The sequence below is a fragment of the Vanessa atalanta genome, chromosome 23, assembly GCF_905147765.1.
Source record: "Vanessa atalanta chromosome 23, ilVanAtal1.2, whole genome shotgun sequence".
Taxonomy (NCBI): Eukaryota; Metazoa; Arthropoda; class Insecta; order Lepidoptera; family Nymphalidae; genus Vanessa; species Vanessa atalanta.
Genome location: NC_061893.1, coordinates 7706965 through 7730262, shown reverse-complemented (window position 1 = coordinate 7730262; position 23298 = coordinate 7706965). Strand labels below are relative to the sequence as shown.

At 32.0% G+C, this 23298-nt stretch overlaps 1 protein-coding gene across 2 annotated transcripts in view; it reads right to left on the bottom strand.

Annotated features, from left to right (window-relative positions):
• Positions 1 to 23298, bottom strand: part of LOC125073039 (facilitated trehalose transporter Tret1) — a 33432-nt gene that overhangs the window by 6090 nt on the left and 4044 nt on the right. For both annotated transcript variants that reach the window (XM_047683719.1, XM_047683718.1), the window contains exons 2-5: positions 11123 to 11284; positions 2238 to 2393; positions 1314 to 1516; positions 169 to 355 (exon numbers count right to left, since the gene is read on the bottom strand). In XM_047683719.1, the coding sequence (XP_047539675.1) occupies positions 169 to 355; positions 1314 to 1516; positions 2238 to 2393; positions 11123 to 11237 (661 nt within the window). In that variant the 5' untranslated portion in view covers positions 11238 to 11284. The remainder of the gene's footprint in view (positions 1 to 168; positions 356 to 1313; positions 1517 to 2237; positions 2394 to 11122; positions 11285 to 23298) is intronic.

Here is a 23298-nt window from a genome sequence, read left to right as displayed (position 1 = left end):
CATGTGTGAAAGATATTTTTTACTTTGTACTTAACTATTAAACTCGTTCTATGAAGAAATATAACTTTTAAAGCGCGTACACGTGTATACGTTAAGGAAGTTTAAGGACATAAAACTGAAATATGGTCCCAGTATACACGATAGTGTATACATTAAAGTGATACTCACCCTTCAGCAGATGGTAGGTCGGGGTTTCGGGCATGAAGAAGAAACCCACGGCGAATACAACTACAAATGCTATGCCGACGTAAGCCACCGCGCCGTAGCTGCTCGATGGACCAATTCCGTACACCAGCAGGAATCCAATCGTGATGAACATTTGGAGAAAAGAACCGAGAGCTCCTCGCGAGTCGTCCTAGAGAAGCAACAAAGTCAAGGCCTGTGATCGTTTGCTTCGGGAATGGGAATACAGCTCATTAACTTAATCAAAATATATGTACTTTATGCAAGTAGGCAACAATGATTCTTATCTATGATCATGTTTTTTAGAAACGTTTGTTACTGCTAAGTTATAGGTAATTCAGGAAATCTTTTTATAGGGACGCTTTTTAACTATACCTCATTGAAAATTGTACTATACCTAATAGTACTACTATTCCTAATAGGTGATGATACTAATATTTTGAATACAATGATAGGTTTGTAACGTTAACTCTTGACTCCTGTCACCCGACGACATAGCGTTAGAAATTCTTTAGTAGCACAATGTAATTTACACCTTTTTCCTTTGACAACAGTATATCAAAAAACGTTAAAAGCGTTAAATAATAAAGTTAAATATATATATCACCGTAGAATTGTAATCTATCTTGCGAGATTATAAATTGCCGAAATATTTTGAACGGTGATTTAACTCAAAATAAAACGGCAAAAATTTCTATAGATAGTTTATGATATTTCGATTAGGTTAGGTTATAGATTTTATAACAATAATCTACCGAAAAGTAATGCGTTAAATTGTAAGCAGTATGTTACGGTTTACAATCTTTCGACAGTTCATAATCTCGCGAGATAGATTATAATCTAACGGTATTTACAATTTTACGGTGACATATATATATTGAATCCCGGTGATTATCTACGACCTCTATATCCATCTCCTAATAACCCTTGCTTAATCCTGCTAATGGACAGACAACGTTACTTACACCACTGCCCATTTATAATATTCATTTTATTACATTTAATAAATAAAATTCAGGTGTTCGACCTGTTCGAATTTGACTCGATAATTTTCGGGTTAAGTCCAATTGTTCCGTCGACTCGGTTAATGAACCGCATTTGTATATAAAATTAACATAAAATATATTTACCGTAGCAATTTCCGCGCAGTACATTGGTGATATTGTGAAGAGCATGCCTACGGCTACACCCCAGAAAATTCTGCAAGCGTATAATAACGCCATGTTGCTTGCCACTGCTGCCAGAATCCACCCGATGAGTAGAGGGATTACTGAACTCAAAAGGCCCCATTTCCTACCTACTTTCGATGCTGCGAAACCCCCGATGAACGGTCCTATAATTTAATTTAAGTATTAAAAAAAGAGTTTCAATGTTGCCAACCTATTGGCTATAAAAAGTATGATTAAAATCACAAATTGAATATTAATAAGAGATCATTTATCACGAGCAAAATACTGCAAAAATACTTGCTAGATAAGTAGCTGCCTTAAGCTTGGATATTTTCTTAATATTAATGACAATGTAGGAAAAATTACGATTTAAAAATATGTTAAATTAATTATTTATCATTTCTCTTTATTGTGTTTTAAAAAGATTGCAAAGATTTACTAATTGTAGTTCTGAGATTAAATGTAGTAAAGGCGAATTTACTACATCTTATGTCAGAGAATAAATTGCCTGGATGAAGAGAGCAACACGGGCTATTCACAAGCAGTCTCACAAAACATTGTGTATTTAATGTGTTAATTTTTATTTTATCTCTTTTCAAAAACTATTAAGGCCCCCCATTTTGTTATTTTTGCTCCCAAATAATATAATAAAAGATTATAATTGTTGTGTCATCTATTCCAGAGACAAGAGACAGTGTAAATAAATACAAAATCTTAGTGTAAGGCGTGTATACTAATATAGTTTGATTTCTTATTCTACACAAGACAACCTAAGTTTTTTTTAAAGGAGGATTAAAAACTTCTGCTTATCATCATTTTTGTGTTCATATAAATATAAAATAAATGTACATCTTGCCTTACGTCAGCTTGCTTGCTTACACTTACCAAGAATGGCACCAATGTTTAGAAGTGAGCCCATCCATGCTAGCTCGTCGGATGTAGCGGGTCTTCCCAGCGGGGATTCTTTCTCGTCTTTGAGCTTGATATTGATTGGAGCGGTCCATCCCATTGAGTAACCAGTGGATGCGATCGCGATGTTCGCTGTGAATATAATAGAATAGTTATTTATGTAGACTTAACAAAATACAGAGAAGACAATAAAAAATATTACAAATACACTATATATCTTTGGGCATTCCTATCTGGTACTGCTACTGATACACACTCATCATTTATTCAACTGCCAAACAACAGTATTTAGTATTGTTGTGTTGCGGTTAGAAGGTGAGTAAGCCAGTGTAAGTACAGACACAAGTGAGTTGTTTACGATGTGAGGATTGAGAATGCCAATACCAGTAGTGGCGGTGACCACTTATCATCAGGTCACAGTACCTATCTACATTATAAAAAATATATCATACATAGCCTTATGGGGTAGTCAAATTATCTAGTTAGACGTATTCCTAACAGCTTGGTATGTAGACTTAGCTTAATAGGTTCTTTGTAGTGAACCTGAGGCAAACATGTTTAATCAAACGTCTAAACTAGGGCTCATATACTCATTTGTCACAATGGATGCCGTTTGCAAACCATAAACTGTGTGTACTTTGATAATGTACGAGCGTTTGCGATGCGCTTTAACTTCGCACTCGAAATGTGAAATAGTAAATTATATAACGATTCGCGTAGGTAGGCGGGGGTTTGAGCTAGACCCCCAATTAAACTTAGTTCTATAAAAAGACTTATAAAAACTTAATTTTATTCAAAGGTAACTTTGTAGAAGCGTGATCCTCTTTTACAAAACCCTTGACTACATTAATGGATACGAATGTATAATACGTGATGAAGGATACCGAGTTCAAATCCGTCCGGATCAACAAACAAAACTGATTTTGTGTTTTGTTAATGTTAACGATATGCTCAATTTGTTAATAAACGTAATAATAGTCTATGGGATTATCTTAGTATATATGATACGATAATCATAGACCATATGTGGGTAGGATCTATGTTGGATACCTTGTATATAACACATTAATACAGAGTAATTAATAATAGAGCCTTACTGTCATAATAATCATAGTAGATTTAGTCCTAAGGGACATTATTATACCTCGTATAGATTTATTTTTAGGGTATGATTGGCATATCCAGCCCTTATAGGTCCTAATTAAAATTTTAGTCCAGTTAGATTTTTTTTAATGCTATTGAAATATTATCTGTAATATCAACATCGTGAGCATAATATAACAGTGTAACTTTTTTTTTTTTTTTTTAAATTCTACAATGCCCCAAATTAATTAATTAAGGAAATACTAATATTTCTATTTACCCCCCCTTTTAAGCTTATACAGCCTAAAGGGTCAAGATCGAACCTGTATAAACCTATGCGCTATAGACGCTTAACTTATTTCCTTATATACTTTTTAATTACTTCGAAAATGTTTTTGATGAATTTTATAAAATTATATAAACGTGACGTAATAATTTCCAATAAGTAAAGACGAATAATACCTTTTCTGTTACGATTTATTAATTTTCTTTTTTAATGTCATACATACACTTGACATACAGATAAGGGTAGTGTGATAATACATAAAATTAAAAATAATCAAACTAGTGTTAATAAAAATAAAAATTGCAGCGGTTGACGTCATACGGTTCGACTGTAAGACGCACTTATTGGTCTATTGTGAACAAAATGCTTTGAAATTGTTCGTATCCTGTGACAGAATGTTTAGCGTGCGATTATGGTCTATTTTTACCGACATAAAGTTAAACTTGAAATTTTAGGATTAAAACAATTATTTAAAAAGTTTTATGTATAAATCTCATTGTCTTTCAATCATAAATCAAAATATTCTTAAAGTAGGCTCATAAAAGCATGTTTGAATCGTACAGTATTGAATTAAATGTAAAGCTACACCGACTCGGAAAGTGAATTCTACCGAGACGAACCGAAACTCGTTTCGATCAATTTAATTACAGAGTATGTCAATAAAGTACAATTAAATTTATACATATTCTGTCTAGACCAGGGACGGATCTATCATTTGGCTTTTTGGGCTTCAGCCCAGGGCACCGTGGATTCAAGGGACCCACAGCTAAATCAAGTCAACGTCAAAAATAGACGATAATGCGATCGTATAGATCGTATGGTTTGCAGCCCTGCGAGTCATATAATTAATCAAACCCATTCAATTAATTTAATCCAAGTCTACGTTCAGATATGTCTTATAAGGGCCCTTAAGTAGTGTTAGGCCAGGGCCCCCTAAACTTACGGTCCGGCCCTGGTCTAGACATCAAGAAATAGTAAGTCCATGCTTTTCTATCATGAACATAATCTTGTATTGTTAATATGTTTTATTTATTAAAGCTCTTTTTTTACTGTATTTTTTTTAATAGGCCATGTTAATAATTTGATAAGTTGTATCTAACAGTACGCTAAAAGCCTATTTAGAGAGGGATTATGCTGAGAGACCGTGTAAAAATTAATAATAATAATCAAGATAAATAAACAAGAACCAAGAACTTTATAGTGATTATAATACACTTATTATATATTATTATTTTTATAAATGTAAAAAAAAAATGAGAAAAATAAAAAAAAAAAATACAAGCAGGAACGAAGATGCCAATCTAATACGAAGTCAAAGAGTAAATACTCATTTAATATTTAAACTATTATTTAAATGTAATATTTTCAATGTCAATATTGAATGTTACGAGATATAAATCAAGTTACAGATAACATTACAATTGATACATGTGTAAACACGTGAGAACAATTATTTAATTTATTCATTATCCTAGCTGACTCAGTGGAAAATTCGTCGATTTTAAACGACTACAAGTTCATATCTATATATTTTACATTGCATTTTTTAATTTTGAAAGAAGACAGGTCAGCGTTAGTTGAACCGAGCGGTTAGGACGTGCGCATTTTAACTGATGATTGCGGGTTCAATCTCAGGCATCCAACAACTATTTTCATCTCATTTATAATTCATCTCTGCGGCGAAACATCGTGAGAAAACTTGCATATTGCCGCATGTTTATCCTAGCATTGGAGCAGCGTGGTGGAATAGTTCCTACCCCTTTGAGCAGGCTTGGACTTAGTCCAAGCCTGCTCAAAGGGGTAGGAACTTTACTTTTAGGTAGAAATTGTCGATATGGCCCAGTGGTCATAACACCTGAGTCTTCGAACCTATTAAATCTTTTAGTTCCTTAAATAATTTTAAAATATGTATAAAATTCATCTAAACTGACATAACTAGGAATTCCACGATCACTAAACAACGATAATTAGAAGTACGTTCGAGACATGTTATCCGCAATTTCTTTCATTAGAAATAAAAAACACGTACGAATCGTGCGTGATACGATCGAATCAAGCGGAGAAGATAAAACATCGATAGATCGTCTTATCATCGATACGTGATACGTGTCGAATAAAACAACCAATAAATGTGGATCATAAACACGTCTGTTTTGCTAAAAACTATTTTAATATGATTATATATTTTTTTTATTCGATTTTCGAATTTCGAATTCAACCCCCTAAGATGGGTAGGTTAGTTAATTATCATTATTAATATTCAAAATAAATTATTCCCAATTTATTACTGATGGCTACGGATTACTCGAGAACCTAGAACCTCAGAACCAGCAACCGTAGAAGTCAGCCACTAACCAAACGTGATATATAACCAATTATTGCGCTACTAGTTAATAGACATCTACTTTCGTAAACATTTAAATTTTATTACACTTATGTTTATTTAATACAAGTTATATGTCAAAGATTATACGAGCTATGATAAGTTTAAGTCAATAAATATGCAATAAAGTTAGCGAAGAAGCGATATTTATCAAGTTAAATCATTTATAACTTAACTTACTATTCCGCGCGGTTTCACTTGATATATAGGTAACATACACTAAATATATATTTTTTATTAGGACAACCCAACATTTTTTATGAGCACAAATAAAATTCTTCATTTTTCGATTGAACTGAGGGCGACTATCGTGACATATTTTTTTAGTATTAGCAGCCTGTAAATTTTCCCACTGCTGGGCTAAAGGCCTCCTCTCCCTTTTGAGGAGAAGGTTTTGGAGCACATTCCACCACGCTGCTCCAATGCGGGTTGGCGGAATACACATGTGGCAGAATTTCGTTGAAATTAGACACATGCAGGTTTCCTCACGATGTTTTCCAAATTATAAACACAAATTAAGCACATGAAAATTCAGTGGTGCCTGCCTGGGTTTGAACCCAAAATCATCAGTTAAGATGCACGCGTTCTAACCACTGGGCCATCTCGGCTCGTGACATATGTCTAAATCTAATTATAATTCTAATTTAAAACAGCACTTAGCTGAGTTTTAAGGGAGAGCAAGTGTACTACAATACTACAACACAAGGGACATAACATCTAAGGTCCTAATATTGGGGCATGGACGCTGTCTTTGGGTAATGGTGACCACTTAGCATCAGGTAGTATTTATAGTAGCCCAGCTACTTATTTTAAATACTAAAAAAATAATCGTCAAACTTTACAAACGGATGGATTGTGCACCGCCGGTTCGAGATAATATATACAAACCAAATTAGTTATATATTATGCTATAGCGAGTATGACTGACGACAATCGGCAATACTTTTAACTGAAATTACAGTAAATTACGGTCATTACTAGTTTTGCCCAAAGGACAAAGGTTTTACATTGGATCTGTAAAATTACGATTCAAATGTGCTTTTATGAGCCTACTTGAATAAAGTATATTTGGATATTGATTTTGATTTGAGTCTAAAAGCAATATACACTATTCCTTCAGAAGTTTCTCTCTTCAGCAACAGTTTTCTTAGTCTTACAAGACCTACCCTAACCTATCCTTGATGTTGGATCGTTTTGTTAGAAAATCTTTCCATTCACCATGATAATTTTAACAGTAGAAGTGTTGAGCTTGTTCAGCAGTATAATATACAAAACCAGATTAACATTAATATTTCAGTTATCAAACGAAAACTATGATGACAATGGTTAAGCAGGACAACGTCCATTGACGCTTTCGCTTGTATGGTGTAAAAAACTCGCCAATGATGGACTAGTCTTGGACCATAGGTCTCTTAAAAATTTTTTTTGCGGGGAAGGGAGATTGCTAAAAGACTGTTTGTACTCGGCGCTTTTTGTGATTAAGACGTCACTGGTGTAAATATTTCTGCGAAAAGTCACGGATTAAGATTAAAGTCCGAAGTTATCAAGTTGTTATATAATCTCTTATATATCTAATTCAAACGTTATACAAGGATTATATAAGAAATATCAAATCAAAATATACTAAAAAGAGAAAAAGCAAAATCTTTTTGTATAATTAAACAAAAAATATATATAATTTCGCGATAGAATAGATGTGTTTGTTTATACGGTTTATGTATGTTTAAAGATCTTGGAAAGATTATGAATACAATTTTTATCATATCTCATTAACACCTAATTAGTTATCTCGGTAAAAATGAATATTAATTAATTAATAATTATATTAATTATAAGTATCAATAACACACAGCTCGTATTAAAATCCCTCTAGGCATTATAATTTCTTCCTTGTGATCACGAAATACGGATTCAATTAAAAACAAAGTTAGATTTACGGGTAAACAAGCAGAGAGGTCTTATTGATAAGTAATTACTTTCCAAATAAATAAAACATATTTTGTTTCTTGCACGCTTGAATAATTAAAACAAAATCAACATTTTTAACTCCTAATAAATCTTTTATTATATTATTTTAATTCTTTATAAAAATATTAGCAAATATAATATGTATGTCGATATAGTACTACAAGTGTATACTAAATGTGCTTACTCGTAGGAATTGGGATGGTTTAAAAAATGTCTATTGTTCTCTCTTGTGGAAGCCCGGGGCTGCAATTGTTTAAAACCAGCCCTTTTATCAAATTAATCATTATATCGCCGTATGGTTCCGGCGTAAAGTCAAACCATCTGGCCCTGTGGATATCATAAGAGACGGCAATAGAGAATTTTGCGGTAAATCGGCGCACTAAAACAAAATTGAAATAATCCAATTAGTTATTTATTGAACCGACCAGAGGTTCAAATTTAGGAATTAGAAAACCCGCCCTATATCCACAAGACCAACGTCAATAAATTATAGAAAACAAGATACAAAAAACAATGGACAACGAAATAGTTCAATGAACCCGATTGTTGATACGATTACAAACAGTCCGACTAATTTTATATGTTAACATTTATATTATGTTATTATCAAGAGACATAATATTATATTCGTATTTTTCGCTGTATCATCGATAACCTCATTATCAGCGTTATAAAAAATAATAGCCTTCATATCTAATATCAACAATAAATATAATTTACAATAAATAAGAGAATCGTTATATCATAAAAAAGTTTTAATCGTTCTATATTTTGTAATAAATTTGTTGTTGGTCTACGTCCGTTTAATATAAAACGTATTAAAAAAAAAAAAACAGTCATGCGTAGTAGTGTTCACACATCAACAATTTTTCATGCAATTTAAATAAAATGTAAGTTGAATTAAGAATTGAAGATTATATTATTTTTATACATAGAACTAGCTTCGTCCCGCGTATGGCCCTGTCTTTTGTAACAAACGATTAAAAAAACTTAGAATTCATTTATTAATATATTTTTTTTTAGGATATAGTTTTTATTTCGTTTTATATTCCAAAAAAAATTAAAGGCGTTCTCAAAATTATTTATTATTGTAATCGTTATCGTGACAAAACAATTTATGACATTTTTAGGAATAATACCAACTGATAGCAATAAATACGAGTAGGTAATGATAAATATAATAATATACGATATGCGGCTGGCTCGCGACCCCCTATTTCACACTTAGTATTTTAGTTTCCAAAATTAAATCTAATCAATTTTTTTTAACATGTAAACACTGACATTTGTGTAGGGAAATTTGTTGCCTGATATAAATATTTATTATTGCATAATTATTACGACCTTAGTCAACTGAAAAATATGAATATTTAAAATACCTCTACAATATTTATCGTTCACGAAAATACTTTGAAAGCTATTAAATATTACAAGACACATAAGTTGAATTCGATTTCGTTCAATGTACGTGTTCATTAATACATTACATAGCTTAATATGTACGTCATAGTGACCTGTGCACTGTATAAATAAATTTGTGAATCAATACAGAAATCACATGACTCTAAATAATTAGAAAGACTTCATAATTCACTCATACAAATTATCAACGACATTATTAAGAGAACATTTTAATGACAACCGAAAAAATCAACAGACGCCTTTTTGACCTTGTATGATGTATTTAAAAATTATCCGATACGCGCTAAAATTTCTCGTATAAGTTTTACGTATATTGGTTTAGAAATTTATCTATTTTTTTATAGTATAGGTTGGCTGACGGGCTATTGGGCATACTGATGGTAAGTGGTAGACATGTTCTATGGGCCGTGATGACCAATATTAAGAAGACCGCGCTGTAAGAAATATTAAAGATTCTCTATGACTTCCTCGTCCCTTATGCCTGTAGTTAGACTGGTTCAAACCAGAACACAATAATACTAATTACTTCTGTTAAGCGATTTATTTAGTTAAGTCATTACATTACAAAGAAAAAGTATCCTCATTTGCTTGTGAAGATACGTATTGCAGAGGTATCTTTTTATTTATATTTTATGGCTCGTGCTATTGTTAATCGCTTGTTTATTTGTATTATTTAATATCGTGGATATTAACTAGTATTTTGCATTCTATAATTATCTGTCATTATGTAAAATTGCAATTATTCATGTCTTTAATGTATTATAAATTGTTTATTTAAATGAGACAGAGATACTTTTATAGAACAAAACGTATAAACAATTGACGTGTAATAAATAATGACGTTGTTTATTTTTAATAACTCTGTGACACTGTAGGCAACGATCGAAAAGTGTACGAAAATTTAGACAGACCCGGTGCCAAGTTAATTTTGTTTCCTTCTATTATTTTATTCGCTACAAAGAAGACGCTACAAATAGCTTGGATGATTAAGAAATGCATTTTCTTAATATAAACACGAAGCGAATTATACAAATTTCTTATATTAGATTATCAACTAACTCTATATGCTCAACACTCAATACAACACTACTTTTGAAAGATACGTGTTTCTTTTTCGAATATCAGAAAGGCAGTGTCTTTAAATTGTTTACACAATATTCGTACGTTATTTATTTTTTATTTAATCGAAATTCTACCATAACTCAATTTAGTTTCACTTAAAACGCGTGTTAAGGTTAAGCGCACTTATTTTTAATCTATAAATTTAATATGCATCTTTGTAAAATATGAACGATTTGAAAATATTAAACGACAGCGAGATTTTGTAATTAATAGATAAAAATTTAGAAAGAAAAAGAAATCCGAATGTGAAAATTCTATCATGAGTATTTTTTTCTTAATTATATATATTAATTAATAAGCAAAAGTAAATCTGAGAAGTGCAATTTAAAAAAAATCGATAAAATACCATTTTAAAATTGAAATTCCTTTGATAAATGAAGTGCAACAATATAATTTGACACTAGGACACTAAAACCATCGAAATCACTACTAAATAAACCATCCACTACTACGATTTAAACTCACGCACAAAAAAACAATCACCAAACATTATAAAACTTTTTTGTTAAACCTCCTTTTCACTTAGAACGCTGCCAGTATTCTTAATAATCTTAAATTATTTTGACGTTTGTTTTTTTTAATAAGCATGAGACATACCGACGCCGGCGATGATGTATTGCCGCCAGAGCTGCCCGCCCTCCATTCTGAACGTTTGTTGGTTGACTGGTGTGCCGGTGTCGACCGGATCGTAAGCGTAATTCCTATCTGCCATATGTGACGTCACGACGTCTTAGGTTGGCGCGTGCGAACGCCCCAAGTCTGTAAAAAAAAAGTTTTTCTATCATTACAAATAAAAAAAAAGTTTTTTTTTTAACAAAATACACAATTGTGTTTGTTAGTCCAAATCAGTCAGGAGATTATATCACAGGGACTGAAACTAATTCGTAATCGGGTTTTACCACTCTACATTTTTTTAAATCTTAATTATTTTTAATAAGACAATTATATATTACAATGTGCTGCATGTCTAGTGTCATTAATTCGATATATAACTATGTAATTATATCACATAAAACAACAACAACATTTGTACGTGAAACAATTAAAACCTTCGTTAATCTTGCTACTATCAAAAACGTAGTTGTCATATTATTGTTATTATAACTAATCCGATTTAAATTACTTTTTCTATCGAGGAATACTTGACATTTTTCTTTACTGGCAATACGAAATATAATTAGGAATTGACAAGGATATAAAAATTAATTGAAATCGTTTTTTTTTTTTTTTTAATTTCAAACTGTAAATGGGTGACAAAGAGTAACTACTTCATTGCCGGTTATTTTCGACATAATCTACAAATATCGCTGGTTGCTCCATTTAAGTCAAAAATTACACGAAGATTCATAGGTGCTTTAGTTATTATTAGACGTAATTGAATAAAGAATATTTTGATTTTGATTTTTGATCTAACTAATTATTATTATACATACAGCCTGTGCAGGCCCTGAAGGCGAATATTAGATTTGTGATTTTTGTTGTTAAATTTAATTATAGTCCAATACATGTCATTTGGCCCCTAAGGTGCCATATAACCCTCACATAATGTTAAGTTGACAATTTTTTATTTTTGAGAATAAATGAAGTTATTGATAATTCTGTTATTATTTTATTAATTTTATTTATTTAATTAACTTTAGTTTAATAATAATATATTATTAGGCATCCATAAGGCAAAGAGTAAGTAACACTATGATGTATTTATTTTATTTATAAGTGTGGAATTTTTTACATGAGGCCTCAAAACAATGTAGGGGACCACATTACCACCTTCTCCTATAAAATACATTAGAAGTTACGTATTACAAAATCTGTTCAGAAGATCAAAATATATGTTTTGGCTTTACAGAAATCGGTCTTTATTGTGAATGACCTTAGAAATAATAATGATAACGATTTTTAAATATGTTTGTAATTTTTTGCTTCTGATGAAAACTGCTCCGTTATTAAAACAACTGTTTAAATAAAATAATAGGTTAATGTTATCATTAATTAAATACTTATTATTTAATAAAAGAAGAAAAAATATACGTTATATATCATCACATCATTAATCAATAAGTTGGTTATGTTATTTTGAATCTGTAAATGTCTATGAAGGTTTTATTATAATAAAATATTCATAATTACAAATTAAAGAAATAACTCAAGGATACAACAACATAGTTGTTTAATACATTAAGCCAAGCACCTAATGAATGTGCCTTCAGTGGGTAAGGACCCCCCCCCCTCTTATTTTTACAAGACGGCTTAGACCGTATAACACCACGCTACTCTGATATGGATTATTAAAAATACACATAGCTCCGTCTTAAGTACAATAAGCACACGAGTGCAAGCAGTACTCTGGCAATCTACCCTTCCTCCAAAAAAAAATTTAGAGGACCAAGATTTGAGCACCATCGGCTGCCCCGAATCCGGGGTCTTCACACGCGGCGCCCTGATTTTTTATATACTTTGTACCCTGGATTAAGACGAATCTACCATTTTGCCAAAATGTGTGGAAATAAAAATGAAACTAACTAGTGTGCGCCCACGTGTTGTATGGTTCTTTTTAGGTATAAGAAAGGGGCATAGGGTACCTAACACTTGCTTCTCACACGCGACCAAAGCCCCACGCATAAGCAACATATGACTTTTTTGAATAAAATGCCACGTTTTATGACTTCGTTACTTGTTTAGTAAGGAGCAAGATAATCATTTATAGCCTTTTAGTCGAGTTCAATTAAGTTAAGTAAGCTGTTAGGTACAAAGTTACGAGGGAAATGTTACAATATATCGAACTCCCATGTGGATAATATGTATATAGAACATTTAAATAGGGATATCAATTCAAGAGTCGAGGCAGCCCAGTTGTTAGAAAATGATTTCTAATTGAACATTGCAGGTATAAACCCTGGCTGGTGACTGAATTTTCACGAAATTATGTAACGTATTTATATCCGTAATTGTATCCAGATCTCTTGTTCATATAAGTACAAGAGTTTCTTTATAACACAATTAGTTTTAAACCCGAACAGAGTTAGATGTATCTATCGTACAGTATCGTTAAAATTCTTATCCCCGAGTGACTGCGTATAAATTACCGAGTTCAATCATGAAGTCGTGTTTTGTTATGTTTAAGGATAAAAGAATATTTTATATATTTATTAACACAACGTTCACTAACCGTCAGCTTGTAATTCACGTTATTTTTCTTATTATTTATCAAAAACTACGTCAACATTTTTCATAGTCCGTTAGGTTAGGTTATCAAATTTTTTCTTTGTACTTTAATGTTATTACGAATCTCTATATTAATTATGTGTAAAAATTATTGTTTTAACATTTAAAATATCAAATCATTCGTATTTAATTTACCTGCGTTTTCGCACACATTTGATTTTCCGGATTGAAAGTGTCATGATGTAAGTCACTCTCGGACTTATAAGTTAAAATCTCTATCAAGAACTCTTGATACACCCCTTTTTGTTAGTTAACAACAGCAATATCGTGATTATGAATGTTAATAAGGAAAAGGCAAAGGCATCCCTTTTTGGGACATTTAATCATAGTTGAAATCTGTGATTTTTCTTATATTTTATTATATAGAATTGTTCGCAAACCCATCTGTGGTAGAAATATATATGTTCTGGGAATATTAATAATAATTTTCTCTTAACAGTTCTGGCTATCTATGTAATTGACAACAATATATTATTTATTTAGTACTTGGATATTAAAAAGTCATTTAGACAGTTTATCTTTGTTTATCTGTGCAAATTACAAATTGTAATAAGGCGGTCTATACATGTATGTTTTTTTTTAAAACTCATTTCATTGTTCAAGACTATTAAGTAGTAGTTTACATTTTTTTTATAACTATTGTTTAACTATAACTTTTTTTTAAGTTACAATAGGCAGAGGTAATTGATGGTAAGCAATCAACACCGTTCGTAGACATTGGTACGCTGAGAAATATTAACCGGTCCTTACAGCGTCAATGTATCACCAAACTTGGGAAATAAGATGTTATGTCCATGTGGTTACGCTGGCTTACGCACCCTTCAAGCCAAATCTATAAAAAATACCAGCAAGTAAATTTGTGAAAAGTAGTAAATACTGAGTGTATTTACTACTTTTCACAAATCAATTGACATCATCATCTTGCAGGAAAATCGATAAATTATTCAAAAGGAAAACAAAAATTCGACACCTTTTTGTCATTTTAATAATCTTATACTCAGTGATATGCCTTCTTTAACATAACATTTAAATTTAGGAATAGGCACACTTATTAAGAGTCTGCGGGATGTTGTTACGGAAACAATTACATAATCCCGAATTTATCGACTTTGCGGGCTCGGATACGCGGTGATATAAGTTTATCTTTATTTCTCGACAGAAATAAATAGATAATTATTATATTCAAATAATATATAATTCCAATTTCCGCTATTTACCAAAAAATATGAGATAAAAGATAGCATATAATCTATAGTAATATTATAAATGTGAAAATAACTCTGATACCTCTTCACAATTAAACCACTGGATCGATTTAAATGAAATTTGGTTTGGAGATAGTTTGATTCCCGGGAAAGGACACAGACTATACTATTTTTTAATCACCCCTGGAGGGGATAAAATGTGTCATGGGTAAAGTTTTATAAATTACGTGCAGTTAGTCGCAGGGTTAGCTAGTGTCTAATATGTATGTTAGTATCATTTTATTTTATTTTTTGTTTATTCACCTGCTTAACTATATCTCGATTTTTTATATAACGCCGTATTAAAACACTATTCGTAATCTTTGTTTACGTTATCAACAAATCTCACCTTAATTATTAATAAATTATAGAAAAATTACGAAATCGAAATCATTGATAAATTCCGTGTTTTAATCAAAATACACTCGAATACAATACCGACGCGATAAATCATCTGATATCTATGGAAATATTTGCGAAGGTCCTCGTAGATAGGGTGTATCTAAGTACGTGTATTATGTATTAGATGCTAGCTATTCTTCCTAGCTTACGAAACGTTTTGATTGAAGAACAAACATTAAAAGATAACTTATACGAATACGGCTAGAAAAGTTAAATTATCGGCTTTTTCTCTACTATAATATGCATTACTGTAAGTATTTGAAACGAGATGTTTACCATGTTTTTTGTTATCTTTTGGTGGAGCTCGATATTTCGACATTATCTACGAATGCCTTGTTCACCAGAGTTGTGATATATGTTATACGTGTTGCTATGGCTAACACTCGTATTTATTGTTATTCGGGTTGCTATGGGAAACATCCTTCTTATCAACAAACAAACAATATAATATGCATGTATTGTACATGTAAACATTCCTCTTAAGTCACTCTGCTTATTGATGAAAATCGCATTATTCCGTATTTGCTCTTAGATCTTTTAAATTACGCAACGGATTGAGCACAAGCGGTGGGGAGCGACCTTGTTTTATACAATGTAGATATGGGCAAAGACTGAAAAGTACCATTTTGTCCCCTATTTCTCAACCGATTTTTTTTTTATTTAGACGGACTTCATCGTTGTCAATAAAACAAATAAATGACCGCAAAAAAATGCAAATTTACATATGTCTTCCTCAAGTTCTCAATGATGATTATTGTCAAATTTCGACCAATCAGCGAACTCTAATCTAAATAATACAATAACTAACTATTATAGATATCAGAGTTCTATCAAATGGATAGAGTAAGGAATGAGTACATAAGAGGAAGTTTGAAAGTGGCACCGGTAACCGAGAAGTTACCTGGAAACCGGCTGTCTTGGTATGGGCATGTTATGCGGAGGAATGAAGACCATGTTGTGAGAAAGGTTTTGAGAATGGATGTGGATGGGTATAGAGGTAGGGGACGACCCAAGAAACGATGGTGGATTGTGTGAAAGACGATATGGTTACAAAGAATGTTACTTGTGAGATGACGTTCGACAGAGAAATATGGAAGAAGAAGACATGCTGCGCCGACCCCAAGTAAAATTGGGATAAGGGCAGGAGAATGATATAGATATCAGAGTTCCACGATAAGGATCTGATTTTTTATTTAGATTTTACGGAATACTGAAAATATCTCTGCAATACACGAGTCTGATTATTATGCAATCGTTTACGTTAAGCAATATTTAAAACAAATAATAACGCAGCGATACAATAGACTATATATCAATTAAATGGCTATAAAAATATGTTGTCTTGTAATGGTCTCCCGGAAGCTATTCAGACGAGACAAGCTATTACAGATCGACTATGCAGATGTGAGAAGGATAATGCGTTTGCATATTTTAATAGTTTCATGGTATTACGTTGTGCGCCCTTGTCGTTTAACGATTGGCAGTCCAATTTATTGCAGTACCTTAGCTCGGTGGTTACAAAACGTGTTTCAAAATCAAAATATACTTTATTCAAGTAGACTTTTACAAGCTATTTTGAATCGTCATTTAATAAACTATGTATATTAAGTGCAGCTACCACCGTTTCGAAATGCAGAAGAAACGGCTAGAAACTCAGCAGTTTCTCTTCAATCGGAAATCGCTGGTTCCAATATAATCAATGAATTGATTGACCTTGAATATCTAATTCAATCAATTCAATTTGACATATTTTTTTGGTGGTAAAGGTTTACCTTCCTTCTATATAACTTTTACAGGGGAAAATAATTATGTCACATGTATATATTGGATTAAAGTTCCATATCTTCTCAAAAGAATAGGATATAATGAAGATGCATCATTTACCTTTAATTATAATCCGATAAATATATCCGACATTGTCTAAAGCTGGTATCGCTTTGCTCAAGATTTTAGGGATGGTTTTCAAGAGCTGTACATATTCATAGGCTTAATAGGGTAATTTTCGAAAAAAAATTAACCAATTAATTGAGAAAAATGAGCGGAGCAGCTATGATTTCGGCCAGAAATAAGTAAAAATAGGATACAAAAATTGTGATACGAAATTAATGAATGTAATTAAAAGTAAAAAAAGGCTTGAATCGACACATATAACACGTGTACAAGTTCATGGCATAAATTGCAATCAGGAAATATGACACTGACATAAACGTCATTAGTGATGTCCTGTTTCCGTATTACTTCCTCGAGTGTTTGTGTTTGCTGCACTATTTTCCTACAGGAAAACTCTATCGATATAATACTTATTGGTATTATATTCAGTGTTAATTAATACTTAAGGATACATTTTATATATTAATAGAAATATGACGCAGAGGAAATTTAATCCACATCTTGTATATGTGACTCATCCGTTTTTGATGATGAGAGGAAAACCCTAGACCATCCTCAAGACTGCAAAAATTTCTAGACTATTGTTCCTGATTTTATAATACTTATGAGCAATAAAAAAGAATTGTTGGTAATTAATCTAAGTACTCTCTAAGGATATTAAATAGGGAGTAAATGTTTGTTTTGAGAGCCGAGATGGCCCAGTGGCTAGAACGCGTGCATCTTAATCGATGATTGCGGCTTCAAACCCATGCAAGCATCACTGAATTTTCATGTACTTAATTTATGTATTTATCATCTCGTGCAGAAACCTCCATGTATCTAATTTCAACGAAATTCTGCCACATGTGTATCTACCAACTCGCATCGGAGCAGCGTGGTGGAATAAGCTCCTAACTTTCAATGGTAGAGGATTAATGTTATGTTTTTGTTTGTATGGATGTTCGTAGCTTTTGATTAATCAGGTTTAAAAAAAAATTACTAGTTCATTCACGAGAGGGTAAGATTAGAGATTAATTTTATTTACTTAAGCATATCTCGAGTTTTATGTAACGCTGCATTAACAGATTATTTGCAATCGTAATTTATGTTATCAGCACGCTACATTAATTCACGTGGGGTCAACGTGTATAAACGTAACCTTTGAGTTTCAGGCTGGTTTTTCTCGGTAAAATCTCGGTATAATTCCAAGCCGTAAGTTACCCACAATATTAAACTATAGAACGATTCAAATGTAATACAAGAGTCTACTCGAGTAACGTATGTTTTAACTTGGTAGGGCTTTATACAAGCTAAGTTCTACCCTTTACTCTCATACTCTACCGCCAAGCAGTAATACATAGTATTGACGTATTCCGCAGGCACAGGGGGCATCACATTTTTGCTCCCAAGGTTGGCCTATTGGCGTATTACAAGGCCAATGTGCTTGGGCTATGGTGACCATTTATTATCAGATGGCCCATTTGGCCGTCCACCTACCAATATTATAAAAAGCATATTTTGATTACCAATAAATTTTAGAAAAATAATTTAATCCAAATGTAGAAGTTGCTTAAGTATTATAGCCGAGATGGCCCAGTGGTTAGAACGCGTGCATCTTAACCGATGATTTCGGGTTCAAACCCAGGCAGGCACCACTGAAATTTCATGTGCTTAATTTGTGTTTATAATTCATCTCGTGCTCGGCGGTGAAGGAAAACATCGTGAGGAAACCTGCATGTGTCTAATTTCAACGAAATTCAGCCACATGTGTATTCCGCCAACCCGCATTGGAGCAGCGTGGTGGAATATGCTCCAAACCTTCTCCTCAAAGGAGAGGAGGCCTTTATCCCAGCAGTGGGACATTTACGGGCTGCTTATGTTATGTTATGTTATGTAGAAGTTGCGTTGTCTCTTTTGTATATGTTAACTAATTCTGTACTGTTAGCTTATATAGATATAGAGTATATAATCAGAGAAAATCATTAAATTCTGCCAACATTTAACAAGATGGAATGATTTTTAAGAGGTCGCTTATAGAAGACCATATCAAGCTTTCAAAAATAATTTCGTTTAGAAGTTCTTGGTACTACCAAGACTCTATACTTTTCCCATGAACATTCGAAATTTAATTGGCACTACGTATTTTCTTTCTATTTCATTTACGGTGCCAGTATTAAAATGCATGCTGTATAAGGGTAGTATATATATCGAGAGGCGGTACCTATTAAAGCAAACAAGGTCATCTTTGATCTTTCCTGTTATCATCATATTATAATGTATCAATTTAGTGCTTAATTACTTGATAAAATTAATTGCTTGTATTAAACAGTCTATACCCCCTGACTCCTTTCGTGTATTTTTTTCATAAATTCCGTATAACCAACCTCTTGAGGTAACAAATATATCGACTGAACTAATTTGTGTTCATATTATTAGTACTTATAGATTCCTAAATCCGAATCCTATTGTAATCGGCAGGCTAAAATATATATTGACGTTATTGCTATGAAAATATTTACAGGCGTTTAATTTATTACGTTACGATGTCAAATTAATAGACCGGTATACTCTTTAAATATTTTTTTATCATAGGTTAGCGGACTGCTTAATGGGTCAGCTGACGGTCACCAACGCCTACATACATTAGTTCGATAAAAAATTATAACCATTTCTTAAAACACCCATGCGCCACCAACCTTACGAATTAAGATGTTATGTGCCTTATGCCTGTAGCTACACTGACTCACTCATCCTTAAAACCGGAATACAACAATACTAAGCAGTACTGATAACCGGTAGAATAAGTGGGTGGTACCACTAGTACTTCCAGACTGAATTTATTTATTTATTTATTAAGGCAAACACAACAGGTTACAATCACATAGAGAATATTTCTTAAGCATTAATAGTGTCGAACAGATTATAACCCTAAGGGTGCATGCACAACATGACGGGATTGCCAATTATTACAGTTAACAAATTCCAATACAGGGGATAACTATGTATTAGTACTAAACAATAACAACAGTAGGAATATCAAGAACATAATAAAATTAAATTACATGGACTAAACAAAAAAAGACAAAAATAAAATATTAAAATTGATATTCAATGAAGTTACACGAATTAAATTTACAAGAAGAAAATAAATAAATGGTATAATAAACAATTTTGGTTTGAATTTACGAAAAAGACAAAAAAATATAATCGTTAATAACTACAATTTTTTAAGTTTACAAATTGCATTTTTAAAATAGACATTTTTTACAATTTTTACAAAGGACGCTTGGTTTATATTAAAAATATCAATTTCATGATTATTATTATTAGTTATTTCGTTATAAAGGCGGCACATTCTGATAACTGGATTATAAAAAGAGGTATTGTTTTTAAAAACTTGTAAAGAAAATGTTTTTGGCTTGCGGCAGTTGTACCTCGTATTAATATTTATGCTCGCGAGCAAAGCAGAAGAATCTAAATTTGAATGTATGATTTTGTGAAGTGTAATCAAGTCCTGCTGCTGTCGACGAGTACTTAATGGGGTCATTTTGAATTTTATTAGACGATCTTTGTAGCTTTTGATTTGTCTATGGAGATTGTTTCGATAAGTTAATACTTTTAGAAACTTTCGTTGTATTTTTCAATTCTATCTGAATGCACATAGTAAGAAGGAGACCAAACCACGGCACAGTACTCCAGGATGCTCCGAACTAAGGTGTTATACAATGAAATAATAGCATTAGATTCTTTGAAGGATTTTGTTGTACGTATTATGAAACCCAAATTTTTATAAGCTTTGGTTGTAATATTATTATAATGATCGCGAAAAGTTAATTGTTCATCAAAAAGTATTCCAAGATCTTTAGCTACTGATTGTCGAGCAATTGCCTGGCCCTGCAGTTTGTACTCAAAAGATATTTTATGACGTTTTTTTGTAAAAGATATAACAAAGCATTTTTTAATATTTAAGTTCATTTTATTTACTTGACACCATTTGGACAGAGTAGTAAGGTCATTTTGTAGATTTACACAGTCAAGATAATTAGTAATGACGTTAAATATTTTTAAATCGTCCGCATATAGTAAAGAGGGTGAAGTTAACTCATTAATGAGATCATTTATAAATACGTTAAAGAAAAGGGGCCCCAAATGTGAACCTTGGGGCACACCTGATTTAATAATAACCGGTGACGATAATAGACCTTTTAGTCGTACTAATTGATTTCTATTTAATAGATACGATTTTACCCATCTAAACAAGCAACCATGAATACCATACAGTTTTAATTTTTCCAGCAAAATTTTGTGATTAACTTTATCGAAAGCCTTGCTAAAATCTGTGTAAATTGAATCTACTTGATCTTTTTTCGCAAAAGCATTACATAAGAAATTTTTATATTCTAATAGATTGGTGTTAGTAGATTTGCCCTTAATAAAGCCATGCTGGTTTTGGAATAAGGAAGGACTAATGTGACGGTACAAATACTTGTAAACCGAAGCTTCAAATACTTTAGCCATACCTGATAGAATGCTTATTGGTCTATAATTTGCACAGTCTGATTTATCGCCAGATTTATGGATTGGGGCTAAATGTGCCGTTTTCCAAACTGAAGGAAATTTACCGGAATAAAGAGATTTGTTACAAATTAAATACAACGGCAAGGACAGTTCAACAGCACATTTTTTTAGAAAATATGGAGGAATTCCATCGGGACCCGAGCTTTTGTTAGGGTCCAAATTTTTTAAAGCCAAAAAAATCTCTTTTTGTGTCACATGAATTGAACTTAGAGTCGAATTGTAGTTAGGTTCAAAGTTTGTTTCTAAATTAGAATAAATATCTAGAGACTCATCAAATACAGAACTAAAGTACCTAGAGAACAGTTCACAGCACTCCTGGGCATCTGTTGTATCCAAATCTTTATAATACATGTTTTGCGGTAAATCGTATGTATTCTTTTTATTATTTACATATCTATAAAATGCTTTAATATTATGTATTACTGATTTTTCTGTAAAGGATAGGTAGTTGTCAAAAGATAGTTTTGTTAATTTATTGCATCTAGCGCGTAACATCGAAAAAGTATCATAATCACGAGGATTGTTGTGCAGTTTAAAGCGACGATGGTATTTGTTTTTTTCAGCTAAACACTTTATGAGTGATTTTTTAAACCAGCTCGGGTGGTTATAGTTAAATTATTTAAGTTAAGTCATTTAAGCCCTACCACCAAGTTACACGAAAAGAACAATCGTTGAACCTTAAAATAAATTTCTAATTTGGTTTAGTAGTTATTTTGGTTTAGTAGTTATTTTCGTTTTTATAATAATTGTGACTTCAAAAATAAATAGGTAGACACTGAGTACACTACTGGTAAGATAATCTCCCACAAAGTTGATTCAAAATTGAATCACCTGCTGCATTGGTTGGAAGTAACATTCTATGTAAAAAAAAACTTAAATGTCAATATAGAGTTACTAAAATGAAAATCGGTTGACAGAGGAGAAAAAAGTATTGAACTGTATTTATTTTCCTATTTGTATAGTCGACCCGACATATTACGGGCGAAATAGGAGTATAATTTATTTTATTAGATCAAAAAATCTAACGCCAATTACCAATCCAATTTAAACCTTCCTGAGACCTCACAAGAACGCACCCATAGAATTTCATCAAAATCGGTCGAGCCGTTTACAGAAGACATACTTGACATTAATATTTTAAGCCAAAGAAAAACCAGTTATCTATAGGTATTCTCCGGAACTAATGACCTATATAAGATTTTAAATTAACATGGTTATTTTTATTACTAACAGTAATAAAAATAACCATGTTGTTCTCGTGAACAAGACATTCGTAGATAATGTCGAAATATCGAGCTCCACCAAATAAAAATAAAAAACATGGTAAATATCCCGTTTTAAATACTAATGACCTAATTCTAAAAAAATGCCACTGGTAGACAGCTGAATTATTCCTAAATGCTTTGGATACAAATTATATTCAAACTCAAACTCAAATTCCTTTATTCAACATAG